The 15,208-nt window shown below is 41.6% G+C and overlaps 1 protein-coding gene across 1 annotated transcript in view; it reads left to right on the top strand.

Moving 5' to 3' along the window:
- The window catches only part of SMC1B (structural maintenance of chromosomes 1B), a 191,437-nt gene that overhangs the window by 153,619 nt on the left and 22,610 nt on the right, over positions 1-15,208 (top strand). Inside the window, exons 17-19 of the mRNA XM_089680767.1 lie at positions 5,049-5,194; positions 13,513-13,666; positions 13,795-13,887. Of these exons, the coding sequence (XP_089536893.1) occupies positions 5,049-5,194; positions 13,513-13,666; positions 13,795-13,887 (393 nt within the window). The remainder of the gene's footprint in view (positions 1-5,048; positions 5,195-13,512; positions 13,667-13,794; positions 13,888-15,208) is intronic.

A 15,208-nucleotide genomic window follows, 5' to 3' on the forward strand; every position in this document is an offset into this window, starting at 1 on the left:
TGTTTAAAGTAATTTTAAATGATATCCTTATTTTCTAAAAAATAGACCCAAAATAAACTCTCCTGTTCTGACAATCAACCACATATGTGTACAGTGGTAGAGCCCAGAATCAATAGTGTACATTTTGCGTTTTGTATCCTTCCTAAACACAGTGACAATAACTGATACTAATTTAAGAAAAATAAATCCAAAATATATTCTTCTGCTCCTGACAATCGACCACACGTGTATATTGCCTGTGGTGGGGCCCAGATTTAATAGTGCACATTTTATTTTTTATATCCTTCCTAAACACACTGATACTAATTTACTAATGTGTATATTACTCATATGTGTAATATGCACATATATGGTCGATTTTGTCTTTTTTTTTTTAAATCCTATTCAAAATATAGTGACCTTTACTTTGACACTAATTCTTTCACTGACCTACATAGAGCAAACCTTGATCTAGCTATTTTTTCTTTCTTTCTTTCTTTTTCTATCTTTATTTTTTCACACGTGTTTACATTTTTCTCCCTCGGCAAGTAGCGAAATATGCAGTGTATCTTTCTCTCCATTCAGAGGAGAAAAATAATCTGGGGCAGGCTGATCACTGTGATAGCCAATCAGATTCTATTACAGCGATCAGGTGACTTCTAGTTCTCAATTGTTAGTAGGAGACCAGAGCCTTTGGGGCAACTGAGACATTGTTTTCTGAGCTCCTGTGGCCTTTGCAGTACACCGAAGCAGACAGGAACCCTAAACCTAAGTGTGGGACTGGAATATTCATGGTGAGCCCACATGTTGTCTTTTTTATACTAGGATTATGGTCTGATTACTTTATTTTTGCTGAAGAAAGCCGTCTTTGGTTTTTTTTTTGAGAATCCAATGAAGACTGTTGCTTGCTGGTGATCCCGGCTCTCCATATTACAATGTATTCACCCCATTTTGATATAATTCAAGCTGGAGTGTTCTTTTTTAGGTGCTTTTCTTTTATTTTCACCTGTTGATCCAGCCAGTAACAACACTTCCTGTCCTAAAGTGACAACACATACTCATGCTATTGTATCTATGGAGAAGTAGCATTCTCACTCAAGGACAGGAAATGTGTTAGGGCTGCAGAACACCCCCTCACCTTTTTGACATAGAGGAGAAGTGTTCTGTAGTTCAGAGAGGTGAATTGGGCAGGTTTAATAATAGTGCTTGAGGTTTCCGTGGAGCACAGCTAGGGTGCACATAAAGTTACTAGCTCAGTGTTTCTCACAGAATCAGCAGGTATTTTTTTGCACCTATTAAACGGATATATCAAAGCAGGTTCAATTGTAAATTTAACAGAATAAAGGGTATCAACTTACAAAAGTCAATTGTTGGGGTTTACATGCTCTTTAATAGCTAATATATAAATCATAGTTTTAATACATGGGCCTCATTCACACAGGACTTTTATTTTTTTTGTCTTTGCTCATGGCAGGAAAAAAAAAAAAGCTTAAAAACATTTGTAAGGCCGAATTTTGCACACACATTTATGCATTCATTTATTCTATATAATGGCCAGAATATTTATTAATTTGCCTATTATTTAGGCATGTTTACATGCTTTTAGGTGTGTTCAGTTGTTTTTCTGCCCAAAAGCTCTTCTCGTGAACATGCAATTTATTTATTTTTTTCCAGCCTCTAAACGCTCCTCTTCTAATACTCCTGTAAATGCATGGCCTCATAGGCTTACATAGAGGTGTGTTTACTGGCTGAAAGAAAATGTCAAATGCCTATATAAGTGGTGTTTTTAAGCCCTGTGTGCATGAGGTCTTAATAGCAAATAAAATCAGATATATGTTGGTTGCACAAGTATTCGATTTCATTAAGATTTAAGACTGGAGGTAACAATAGAAACAAGTACTTTTCAAAGCATTAGCAACACACACACACACACACTCACACTCACTCACTAACTTTCTCACAGAAGTGAGTACACCCCTCACATTTTTGTAAATATTTTATTATATACATTGAAGAAATTACACTTTGCTACAATGTAAAGTAGTGAGTGTACAGCTTGCATAACAGTGTAAATTTGCTTTCCCCTCAAAATAACTAAACACACAGCCATTAATGTCTAAATTGCTGGCAACAAAAGTGAGTACACCCCTAAGTGAAAATGTCCAAATTGGGTCCAAAGTGTCAATATTTTGTGTGGCCACCATTATTTTCCAGCACTGCCTTAACCCTCTTGGGCATGGAGATCACCAGAGCGTCACAGGTTGCCACTGGAGTCCTCTTCCATTCCTCCATGACGACATCATGGAGCTGGTGGATGTTAGAGACCTTGCGCTCCTCCACCTTCCATTTGAGGATGCCCCACAGATGCTCAACAGGGTTTAGGTCTGGAGACATGCTTGGCCAGTCCATCACCTTTAACCTCAGCTTCTTTAGCAAGGCAGTGGTCTTCTTGGAGGTGTGTTTTGGGTCGTTATTATGTTAATACTGCCCTGCACCATCTGAACCAAACATGTTTCTCTTGGTCTCATCAGACCACAGGACATGGTTTCAGTAATCCATGTCCTTAGTCTGCTTATCTTCAGCAAACTGTTTGCGGGCTTTCTTATGCATCATCTTTAGAAGTGGCTTCCTTCTGGGACAACAGCCATGTAGATCAATTTGATGCAGTGTGCGGCGTATGGTTTGACCCCCCCCACCCCTTCAACCTCTGCAGCAATGCTGGCAGCACTCATATGTCTATTTCCCAAAGACAACCTCTGGATATGATGCTGAGCACATGCACTCAGCTGCTTTGGTTGACCATGGCGAGGCCTGTTCTGAGTGGAACCTGTCCTGTTAAACCGCTGTATGGTCTTGGCCACCGTGTTGCAGCTCAGTTTCAGGGTCTTGGCAATCTTCTTATTGCCTAGGCCATCATTATGTAGAGCAACAATTCTTTTTTTCAGATTCTCAGAGAGTTCTTTGCCATGAGGTGCCATGTTGAACTTCCAGTGACCAGTATGAAAGAGTGAGAGCGATGACGCCAAATTTAACACACCTGCTCCCCATTCACACCTGAGATCTTGTAACACTAACTAGTCACATGACACTGGGGAGGGAAAATGGCTAATTGGGCCCAATTTGGACATTTTCACTTAGGGGTGTACTCACTTTTGTTGCCAGCGGTTTAGACATTAATGGCTGTGTGTTGAGTTATTTTGAGGGGACAGCAAATTTACACTGTTATACAAGCTGTACACTCACTACTTTACATTGTAGCAAAGTGTAATTTCTTCAGTGTTGTTACATGAAAAGATATAGTCAGGTCCATAAATATTGGGACATCGACACAATTCTAACATTTTTGGCTCTATACACCACCACAATGGATTTCAAATGAAACGAACAAGATGTGCTTTAACTGCAGACTGTCAGCTTTAACTTGAGGGTATTTACGTCCAAATCAGGTGAACGGTGTAGGAATTACAACAGTTTGCATATGTGCCTCCCACTTGTTAAGGGACCAAAAGTAATGGGACAATTGGCTTCTCAGCTGTTCCATGGCCAGGTGTGTGTTATTCCCTCATTATCCCAATTACAATGAGCAGATAAAAGGTCCAGAGTTCATTTCAAGTGTGCTATTTGCATTTGGAATCTGTTGCTGTCAACTCTCAAAATGAGATCAAAAGAGCTGTCACTATTAGTGAAGCAAGCCATCATTAGGCTGAAAAAAACAAAACAAACCCATAAGAGTGATAGCAAAAACATTAGGCGTGGCCAAAACAACTGTTTGGAACATTCTTAAAAAGAAGGAACGCACCGGTGAGCTCAGCAACACCAAAAGACCCGGAAGACCACGGAAAACAACTGTGGTGGATGACCGAAGAATTCTTTCCCTGGTGAAGAAAACACCCTTCACAACAGTTGGCCAGATCAAGAACACTCTCCAGGAGGTAGGTGTATGTGTGTCAAAGTCAACAATCAAGAGAAGACTTCACCAAAGTGAATACAGAGGGTTCACCACAAGATCTAAACCATTGGTAAGCCTCAAAAACAGGAAGGCCATCTAACGACATCTAAAAAAGCCTTCACAGTTCTGGAACAACATCCTATGGACAGATGAGACCAAGATCAACTTGTACCAGAGTGATGGGAAGAGAAGAGTATGGAGAAGGAAAGGAACTGCTCATGATCCTAAGCATACCACCTCATCAGTGAAGCATGGTGGTGGTAGTGTCATGGCGTGGGCATGTATGGCTGCCAATGGAACTGGTTCTCTTGTATTTATTGATGATGTGACTGCTGACAAAAGCAGCAGGATGAATTCTGAAGTGTTTCGGACAATATTATCTGCTCATATTCAGCCAAATGCTTCTGAACTCATTGGACGCCGCTTCACAGTGCAGATGGACAATGACCCAAAGCATACTGCAAAAGCAACCAAAGAGTGTTTTAAGGGAAAGAAGTGGAATGTTATGCAATGGCCAAGTCAATCACCTGACCTGAATCCAATTAAGCATGCATTTCACTTGCTGAAGACAAAACTGAAGGAAAAATGCCCCAAGAACAAGCAGGAACTGAAGACAGTTGCATTAGAGGCCTGGCAGAGCATCACCAGGGATGAAACCCAGCGTCTGGTGATGTCTATGCGTTCCAGACTTGAGGCTGTAATTGACTGCAAAGGATTTGCAACCAAGTATTAAAAAGCGAAAGTTTGATTTATGATTATTAATCTGTCCCATTACTTTTTGTCCCTTAACAAGTGGGAGGCACATATGCAAACTGTTGTAATTCCTACACCGTTCACCTGATTTGGATGTAAATACCCTCAAATTAAAGCTGACAGTCTGCAGTTAAAGCACATCTTGTTCGTTTCATTTCAAATCCATTGTGGTGGTGTATAGAGCCAAAAATGTTAGAATTGTGCCGATGTCCCAATATTTATGGACCTGACTGTATAAAAAAATATTTACAAAAATGTGAGGGGCGTACGCACTTCTGTGAGATACTGTATATATAGATATATATTGTATATGGCATTTCTCACATAGTAACTTAAGATTTTCTGTGAACTGACTGATACTATATAGGATGAACGACGATTTCTCAAGTTAGTTGATGAAGCCTTGTCTCGGCAACAAGAATTTAAAAATCATCTGATTTTTAAACAGTCAGAGGTCTCCCAAGCTCAGAAACTGGTTGAAGAAACACGAAAGAAGCTGATAAATATTAGCAGGTAACTGTGAAACACTTTATGAAAGGTATATTGGTTTCTAATAAAGTTCATCAGTAAAAACTGTGGGCTCCTTTTCACATTTGTTAGACTAGTCTTACTGTTTTGCTGAAGAAGTCCTATTGAATGGTTAAATAACTCAAGCTCCAATTTACTCACAAATGAAAGAACGAGAGTGGTTATTCTTCCTGCTGTGTATTGAGGACTCTATAGGGAGTAGCATTCAGAGTGGGAAAGTCTGACAGCAAAATGCTTACATTGTGTTCCCTTTGGAAAACTCACAATGCTCTGGAGGTCCTGTGTCATGTATATGTTTTTTTATAAATAGCAAATAAATTATATAAAACATCTTTTAAAAAGATATAAATATGAAAAATGTATATAAAATTGACCCACAACCTTGAAAACAGACAATTATGAGAATGACTGTGCTGTATCCATTTGCGCATATTTTCTTATGGATTATTATGTTTTCTTAGATTGGCTTGGAGTAAAACTTGGATGGCATACCAGTTTTATAAAAGCTGTCACAGCCTGAACAGATAACTAGTCAGATGCAGAGGGTTCATTGGCAGTATGCATTACGTGAAATTATACCACCTTTATCATATCTGCCTCTTGTACATATGTTACTTGGCTTTCACTACAAAATCATCTACAACACAGCTGGACACTTGTGTCAGTGAATTACAAACAAAAGTAGGGCCCCTTTTACTTTTATGAGTGTGTACTGCAGTACACCTGTTTAATTTATCCATTTCTCATAGGTCCTCAACATACGCCCATGCAGCAAAAGCATACATGATCCATTTTTTTTCCAACATAGCACAGTCCAGTTGTCTATTGGTGTATGCAATGTGTTGAACGTCATGTGCATTTTTTGGTGTGTGAATGTGTCCGGGGGGCCAACAGACATGAATAAGTACACCCTTAAAACTTTCTCTTTTCTTAAATTCCCACAATCATTCTTGGTGACTTCAACATCCCTGTTAATCTTAATACTCCTGCTAGCTCTAAACTTCTGAGCCTAACCACTTCTTTTAACCTAAAACAAAATGGGCACATGCTTCTACTGACTCTAATGGTAACTGCCTTGACCTTGTATTCTCCTACCTATGCACGCCTTGCAACCTCACCTACTTTCCTCCTCCTCTCTGATCACTCCCTTGTTAGCTTCACTCTCTCCTTGGCTTCCTCCTCCTTGTCTTCCAACTACTGAAAAGTTTCCTGTAGAAACCTTCACTATCTTAACCCTTCTCTTTTCTGCTTCTGCTAACTTGATCTTTTTTTTTGCAACAGATTGTCTCTATGACAAAATCTCAGCCCTGTCCTGTCCTGCCCTGCCCCAACCTGGCCACTTCTGTCTGCAACAGTTCACTGTTATCCACCGTGGACACATTGGTCCCCCTCACTACACACAGAATTATGCCCTGACCGCTACGGCCCTGGCAAACAGACAATACCAGATGCCTCAAAAAATATAGCATTTTTCAAAAAATATAGCAAAAAATTGAGCATTTATGGCATAAGACTAAGACCCAGCAAGACTTTGACCAATATAAATCTGCCCTTCAAAAATGCAATTCCTGTCTCCACACTGCCAAACAGACCTATTTTATCACTCTTATTAACACCCTCTTACGCAATCCCTGTCAACTCTTTTCTACCTTAACTCTCTACTTCATTCTTCTTTACCTCCACCCACTAACTCACTCACTGCTCAGGAGATCGCTAATCACTTAAAAAAAAAAAAAGATTGATACAATTCGTGACAAGATCTCCACTGTACAGATATCTCCCTCACCCTACACTCCTTGTCCACCTGCACAATCTTTACTTCCCTTGTTTAACCCAGCTACTATAGAAGAGGTTGGTAAACTTTTTTCCCATCGCATATATTACGGTCACCCTCTGGCTCTATCCTTCACTCTTTAACTCATATCTTCAATCTCTCTCTTTCTACTGGTATCTTCCCCAACTCTCTAAAACATGCGCTAGTCACCCCCATACTTAAAAAGGCCTCACTGGACCCCACCAATCTTAGCAACCCAAGACCCATCTCCTTACTCCCTTTTCCAAACTCCTTGATCGTCTAATCTACAATTGGCTGAGCTGCCACCTCATTGAGCATAACCTTCTCGATCCCCTTCAGTCTGGATTTCGCCCACAACACTCCACAGAAACTGCTCTCCTAAAACTCACAAACTACTTACTAACCGCTAAAACCAATGGTCACTATTCCATACTCTTACTCTTGGACCTCTCTGCTGCCTTCGACACAGTTGACCACCCCCTTCTCAAAAACAAAACCTCTATTTACTTGGTATCTGTGATTGTACTCTCTGTTGGTTCAAATCTTACCTATCTCACCGCACCTTCAGTGTCACTTACAACTCTGCTTCCTCCTCTCCTACTCCTCTTATCGTCAGGGTCCCCCATGGTTCTGTCCTTGGACCTCTCCTATTCTCGATCTACACTTCTTCCGTGGGTCAGCTGATAGCTTCCCATGGTTTCCAATACCATTTCTGTACTGATGACATACAAATCTATCTCTCTACTCCTCGACTCACCCCATCAGTTTCCTCACGTATCACCGATTTACTACCAGACAAATCAGACTGGCTGTCACACCACATCCTAAAACTCAATCTATCCAAAACTGAGCTCATAATATTTCCTCCCCAACATGCCTCTTCCCCTGAATTCTCGGTCAGGATCAATAGCACTACTATCAACCCATCCCCGCATGCCAGGGTGCTAGGGGTAACAATGGATTCTGAACTATCCTTTCAGGCCCACATCCAATCCCTGTCCAAGTCATGCCCCCTCAACCTCCGCAACATCTCCAGAATACGTCCCTTTTTAACCAATGATACCACAAAGTTCCTAATTCACTCCCTGGTTATCTCACCTCGACTACTGCAACTCCCTCCTCATTGGCTTACCTTTACATAGGCTATCCCCCCTCCAGTCCAGAAGGTGATAACAACAGATGCCTGGCTGGGGAAGAGTGTTCCAATCTTTCACAGTTCATGAAACATGGTCACCTGAGGAAGCCAAGCTTCCCATCAACATCTTGGAACTCAGAGCGATAAGAATGGACCCTGCTTCTTTAAGGACACATGATCAGGGTTTAGTCATACAAGACAATGGATGTGGCCTAAATTGGTCACCAAAGGGGCACCAGGAGTCATGGAGCCTTGAAGCAAGTCTCATTAGATTGGTAATTCTCATTACAACAAACTGTCCCAGATGACTCCTGACCCTTTCCAAACAGGCCAGACCTTCTGTCCCAGGGCCCCCCTGTTCAACCCTCTACTCAGCCACTGACTCTGTCCCTCAAGAGCTATTGTTAAAGGCAGAGTCAGTCATTCCCACACTGCTAACAGCAAGTAAGGTGGTGACAATGGATGCCAACCTTACAGGCTGAGGAGGAGTTTACAACTCCCTAATTATCCAGGGGACATTAGTCAAGTAGTCGAAACTCCCTATCAGAATAACTCTACAACACTAGACCTATATTCTGCAAAGTCACCCAATCAGTTTGCAGTCGGACAATACCAAAGCATTAGGGGTGCACCAGAAGTCATGCTGCCCTAAGAAAAACAAGTTTGACACTGTCCTGGGTTTGAACATATATTTCAGCTCTCTTCAAGTCCACATCCCTGGAGTGGGCAGTTGGGCAGACTTCCTAAGCTGCCAACACATAAATCCAAGGATGTGGTCTCTGCACCTCAAAATGTTTCAAAATCTCTGTGACAGGTTGGGAAAAACAGATGTGGCCATGCTGGCCTCCAGATTAAACAAGATAAACAAAGTATTTGCTAGGACCAGGGATCCTCTAGCCTTCACATTAGATTCTCTGGTGATTCATTGGACTCCTTTGAAGCTTGTTTATGCCTTGCCTCTGATGAAGATCTTCCCTGCTGTACAGATAAAGGGGGAAATGGTCCCAATGAGTCTCATCATACCGAATTGGTTCAGAAAGACGTGGTATACAGATATACTCAGGCTTCTGTCAGACAAGTTTTGGCCTCTTTTAAACAGACCAGATTTACAGGCCCAAGGTCCCCAATTCTGTTATTCCCACCTTACTCAAGGCAAAAAAAAAAAAAACTCCCTCAAGATTTACCACATGCAAAGACAGATGGCTGAACCCCAGGAAATACTTTAACTCGTTTTTTTGGTGTTTCTTCAGACTGATGTGTCTGGCCCCAAGTACCCTCAAGGGACATGTTTCTGCTTATCCATTCTCTTTCAGAAACCTCTTTCCTTGGAATCCTTAGTCAAGACTGTTCTGTAGGGAGTTGCCCATATAAATTCCCCAATTCAACCTCCAGTTTCACCTTGGGATCTCAGCCTTGTTCTTACTGGCATTCAGAGACCCTCCTTTGAGTTGATTAGAGACATTCCTTCCTTTGGAAGACCTCGCATGCAAGGTTACCTTCCCGATTACCTTTATATCTGTTAGGCTTATTTTTGAGTGGGTGGCTCTTTATTGTACGGAGCCTTTTTTTTTTGCACAGGTTTGTCATTCCCACAATGCTAAAAGCCAGGAAGTTGGTTCCAGCCTTACAGACTGAGGAGTTACAAGACCCTAACTAGCCAGGAGACATGGTTCCCAGAATATTCAAAACCACTCACTCTGGTCAAAGTAGTTTTAACCACTTCCTGTCCGGACACTTTTACCCCCTTCCTGTCCAGGGCAATTTTCTGCTTTCAGCGCTATCACACTTTGAATGACATTTGCGCGGTCATGCAACACTGTACCCATATGAATTTTTTACCATTTTTTTTTAGACAGATAAAGCTTTATTTTGGTGGAATTTATTCACCGCTGGGATTTTTATTTTTTTTTGCTATGTAAATGAAAAAGTCCAAACATTTTGAAAAAAAGTGTTTTTCTTATAAAATTTTGCAAATAAATAATCTTTAGTCAAAAATCTTGGCCAAAATGTATTCCGTTATCTTTTTAGTAAAAAAAAAAAAATAAGCCAAATTAGTTTATAACCAAAAATTATAATTTTTAAACATTTTTTTTACATTTTTATTTTATTTTTTTATATTATTTATGTTTTTTATTTATTTTTTTTACATACTTTCACCCTAGCAGTACAGTGTCACCATGGTGACACTTTACTACTTGTGGGGGGTGATGAAGATTTTTTTTTTTTTTTTTACAGTGATTGCTTTTACACCCATATAGGATGTAAAAGCAATCATTTCTCTTTCTCTCTGTCTGCATTCTTGAAGCCATGGAGAACTACTGAGTGAGCTGTGATTGGTCACAGCTTGTCACATGGTGCAAGGCTGTTGTGAATAGCCTTGTCCCATGTGATCTCTGTGATCATTCACAGATTTCACATGTAGTAAGCAATGTCACAAGTGACATCTTGCTTACTACTTTGCATGTGATCACTGATTGGCCAATCAGTGATCACATGATCGGGACCTCGTACAGAGGTCCCGTCCGACGGTCGGTGTTTCACTGTGTCCGGAGGACACAGCGGGCACCAGATTGCGGTGCTGTGCGCACCCAGGGAGCGCGCACAGCTAGAAACGACACCCCCGCCCCTGGAGTGCTACCGTCCTGCCGTTTATAAACAGCAGGCGGACGGCAAGTGGTTAAGACCAAAACCTTTGTTTTTATCTAAGGTGCTCTCTTCTTTCCATAATGAAGACATTGTTCTCCCTTCCCTCTGTCCAGCCCCAAAACATGACAAGGAAATTATCTTACACTACTTAGATGTGGTAAGGGCTGGCAGGGTCTACCTAGCAGCCACAGCTACTGTTCACATAACGGAGTCCCACTTTGTTCAGCCTTTATGTCCTCATAGATCACAACCTGTTTCCCTCTCCACAATTGCCAGGTAAGACAACTTATTTCCAGGACCTACACCCTTAACACCTCGGTCACATCGGGTGCGACTTGGCATGCAATTTGTATGCCCTGTGACTTGCAAATCGTATGCCAAGTCGCACCCTATTGTCCGCTATTAGAGCTGTCATATCGGTGCTGTTCCGACTTGGTCAGAGCTGCGCCGATTTCTAAAGTAGTGCATGCACTACTTTTTTTGCAATTTGCATAGACATCTGTGTCAGATGTCTTGCAAATCGCAACTGAAATCAGCAGGTCACCCGATTTTGAAATCGTGCGACTTCACTGTAAGTCGCACGATTTCAAAATCAGCTTTGATGTGACCGGGGGTTAAGGAAAGGACTCCTCCATTCTCCATCAGAGTTCATTCCACCAGGGCTGTCGGTGTCTGTAGGGCTATTAAGCATCAAGCATCTCTATCCCAGATTTTCAAGCACGCCACCTGGATCTCTGTGCACATGTTCTCCAAGTTTTACCAGGTAGAAGCTCAGGCCTTGGCTGATGTAATCTTTGGCCCCACAAGGTGCTTTAAACTGTTATTTGATTGTTTTTGGGTACTTTAGAGGCTAACTTCACCTTTTTGGATAGAATTTCACTTTTCATAATAAATAAAAGCATTTTGTAATATAACTTCTGGCCCAGCCATCCCAGTGTTCTTTTCTCTCAGCTCATCCACGGAATGCTTGTTTCTGAGTTTTTAAAAATTCTTTCTGCTTGCATTACTTCCTGTAGGTCAGGGATGCTCAACCGTTTGAACAGCGAGGGTCACTTTAGTGATTTGTTAATCGGTCGCGGGACACAATGAAATTAAATGGTTCAGAATTTAAAATGTTTTATATTGAATAGCATAATAAAAAAAATGTTCCTCCTGCAGCTGCTGAATGCCGGGAGGAGGGAAAGGAGGAGAAGCCAGCTTTCACCAGTTGCAGGAGGAAAATGGAGAGGAATGGTTCCTATATATGCCACCCCTCCTGTCCAAGTGTAAAATGGAATGTGACATGGAGGTTGCACGGGCCCCTTGGAGCAGGGGTGGGGTTGCCATTGCGACCCCTGACCACTACTCCAGTGGTTGGGGGTGTGTGGTAAAAACCCGCCCCCCCCAATGCAATCTGATTGTACAACCTCCTTTAGATCTACCATCAGCTATGTAGTGCAACGGCCTGCCTGATTTGATACAAATTAAATAGATGGTTCAGGTGTGTCCTCCTATTCTATAATTCTGGTAAATCTAAAAGAAATTGTTCAGAGATTTTACAATCAGATTACATAGTGTATGGCCATCTTTATACAAGTACATAGGAGGGAGTGGATGGAGACACTCAGCTGTCAGGCCCCATCCACATAACAAAAACACATGTTCCCCCGTGCTTTTTTTTGGGGGGGGGGGGGTGCAAAAGCATACATTTGCTGTGCAGTTTGCCATGCATTTGGAAACACACAGATGTGAATGGAGCCTCATTGTTCTTGCATAAACACCAATTCCAGTTTCAGGCCCCATTCACACCTAACATAGTGGGAGTGCATTTTTCTTGACTCCTTTTTTATTTATGACATGGATAGGGTTGCCCGTTGTTTTCAGTGGGGTGCCCTACATGTGGCAGAGTAGCTCATGGGACATTTTGGCATGTTGCATGTTTTTTTACTGTGCATTTTGCTGTGTTTTTTGCTCATTTCTTCATGTGGTAATGTGTGTTTGCTTTTTGCTTCGTGTGCCGTTAACAATTAATGGAACTGGAAGCACAACTACTTGATTTTAGGTTTATAAAGGTGGTCATACACTATACAATCTGATTGTACAATCTCCTTTAGATTTACCAAAATTTCAAAATAGGAGGAGACATGATCTTTCCAATTGCTCTGCATCCAATCTGGCAAGCCCTTGCTCTACATAGTTGATGGTAGATCTAAAGGAGATTGTGCAATCAGATTGCATAGTGTATGTGAGCTTTACAGAACCCAGGACTTACTGGGCACTGTTTCAACACTACAGCTGTATCCACATAGGCTGTTATCTGATCACTCAGCTCCTGCACACTCTGCCAATTAAACAATCTACGGCTGTGTATTTAGTGAGAACGGTATTCACTGATTGTCTTGGAAAAAATGTGTACCTGAGGAAGTGGGTTGTAGTGATCTGCTGGAAGGGGGGAGGGCATCCCCATCCATGGGCTATAAATACAAGTCCTGTATTGTACAATTAGGGTAATAGGAATTTTGCCTTACCTGTAAATTCATTATTTGGAGTACTGTACAGGACACAGCCCCTATTTGCAACACCTGGAACACAACTTGTTGCTTGCTAAAAGAAACTTTAGTCTCACAGAGTGGGCTGATTATCTGAGTACAGCAATTCAGAACCCCTATTATCCTACATTCTTTGCTGAAGAAGTGAGGGACAGAACAAAATGTACATGCCTGATATTTCTGTGTTTTGCATTTGAAGGGAAATTGGCAAGAAGCAGAAGGAAGCAATGACCATTGAAAGTCGAATAGAACAGAAAAAATTAGAAAGACACAATTTACTCTTGGATTGTAAAGTACAAGATTTGCATATAACTCTGCTAGCTGGTTCTTTGGATGATATCATGGAAGTTGAGGTGAGATCTAGACCTCCATCCCTGGTATGGTTGGTGCACACAAGTTACTTAAAAGAAAAATATTATTTGTGTTATACATGCTAGATATTGGGACAGACTGAAAAAAAATCTGTGTAATTTAACTGCAGGTAGAAAGTGAAAGCACTCGAACTACTGCTGAAATCTATGAAAGAGAAGAGGCTATTCGCATAAACTATGGTGATCTTCCTCATAATCTAAAGGTAACTTGGTATTGCTGCATATTAACAGTTTAATTTTATTTATTTCCCGTGTTATAGTGTGCCAATGGATTTGTCAACTCTTAACAGGTTTCACAGTACTGTTCACTTTAGTGCCTGCCTCCAAGGAGCCCGGGTTTTACTCCCAACTGCACATTCCAGGAAGTCTCTTGGGCTTGTTGTATTCTCACTTGGAAATGTTGATCCTTGTGCAGTAGGGTCTACTAGGGCTTGTTTTTGATGGCAGTCCCCTAGCTTCAAACCCCAGGGACTACTGGTATCTCCTCTTTCCCTTTCCTTTTGTACCTGATTTCATCCACCCACTGGCTCAATAAACCTATAGGTTTACCTAGAGACTGTACATTGTTTTGTCTATGTCCTCTATAAACTATTGGTAATAAGTCTTCCCCACAGATGCTGACCAATACTAAACCAGGCTACATTGATTCATACTCCTGTGAGTAAATGTTTTCGTGACAGACAAGCAATATTGTCATTAACGAGACTGTACTCCAGATGTAGATGAGTGAAATGTTTTCGCATTTTTCATGTATATGCTTGTGAGGCATTCCCTCTATATATAAAGCTTGTGCTTAGGAACACATATTCTTTACATGGGAAAGATGTACCATTTGTGACCTCTCTATCTTGTTGTTGTCTTCTCAATTTATGAGAAAACTTTCAATAAGCATATATTCAATATAACGTCAAACCAAAAAAACACAAAGAGGTCCCATTCCCCACCATTTCTCTACATACACACACATAATATCTGGTTAAAAAAAAAACATTTTAAACTCTATATTCAAGGCTCAAAATTTCAAGTCCTGAGCTACTAGCCAGGCCTTAAGAGTTACTCGCCAGCAGTTGCCCTACCCAGCCCCTAACCCAACCCACTGAAATGACACTGTTAAATGTTTTATGCAGAATAAAGTTACAAAAATACATTTCACAAATTCACAAACCCCCACAGCTATGTTCTCTACCCCCTTCATACCACCCCCCACAGCCATGTCCTCTAACCCCCTTCACCCACCGCCACCCCCCACAGCCAGGTCCTCCACCCCCCTTCACATACCCCCACCCCCCACAGCCATGCTCTCTACCCCCTTCACACCACCAATCCACAGCCATGCCCTCCACTCCCCTTCACCCATCCCCACCTCCCACAGCCATGTCCTCTACCCCCCTTTACACACACACCCACTCCCCACAGCCATGTTCTCTACTCCCGTTCACACCCCACAGGACACAGTGGGTAGATTGGTGGGTGCACTTACTGACTTTGCTCGCCTTGGGTCTCTGCAGCAGCTTCTGCATCATA

The sequence above is a fragment of the Staurois parvus genome, unplaced genomic scaffold, assembly GCF_062004578.1.
Source record: "Staurois parvus isolate SC_StPar_1 unplaced genomic scaffold, SC_StPar_1.0 ptg000249l, whole genome shotgun sequence".
NCBI lineage: Eukaryota > Metazoa > Chordata > Amphibia > Anura > Ranidae > Staurois > Staurois parvus.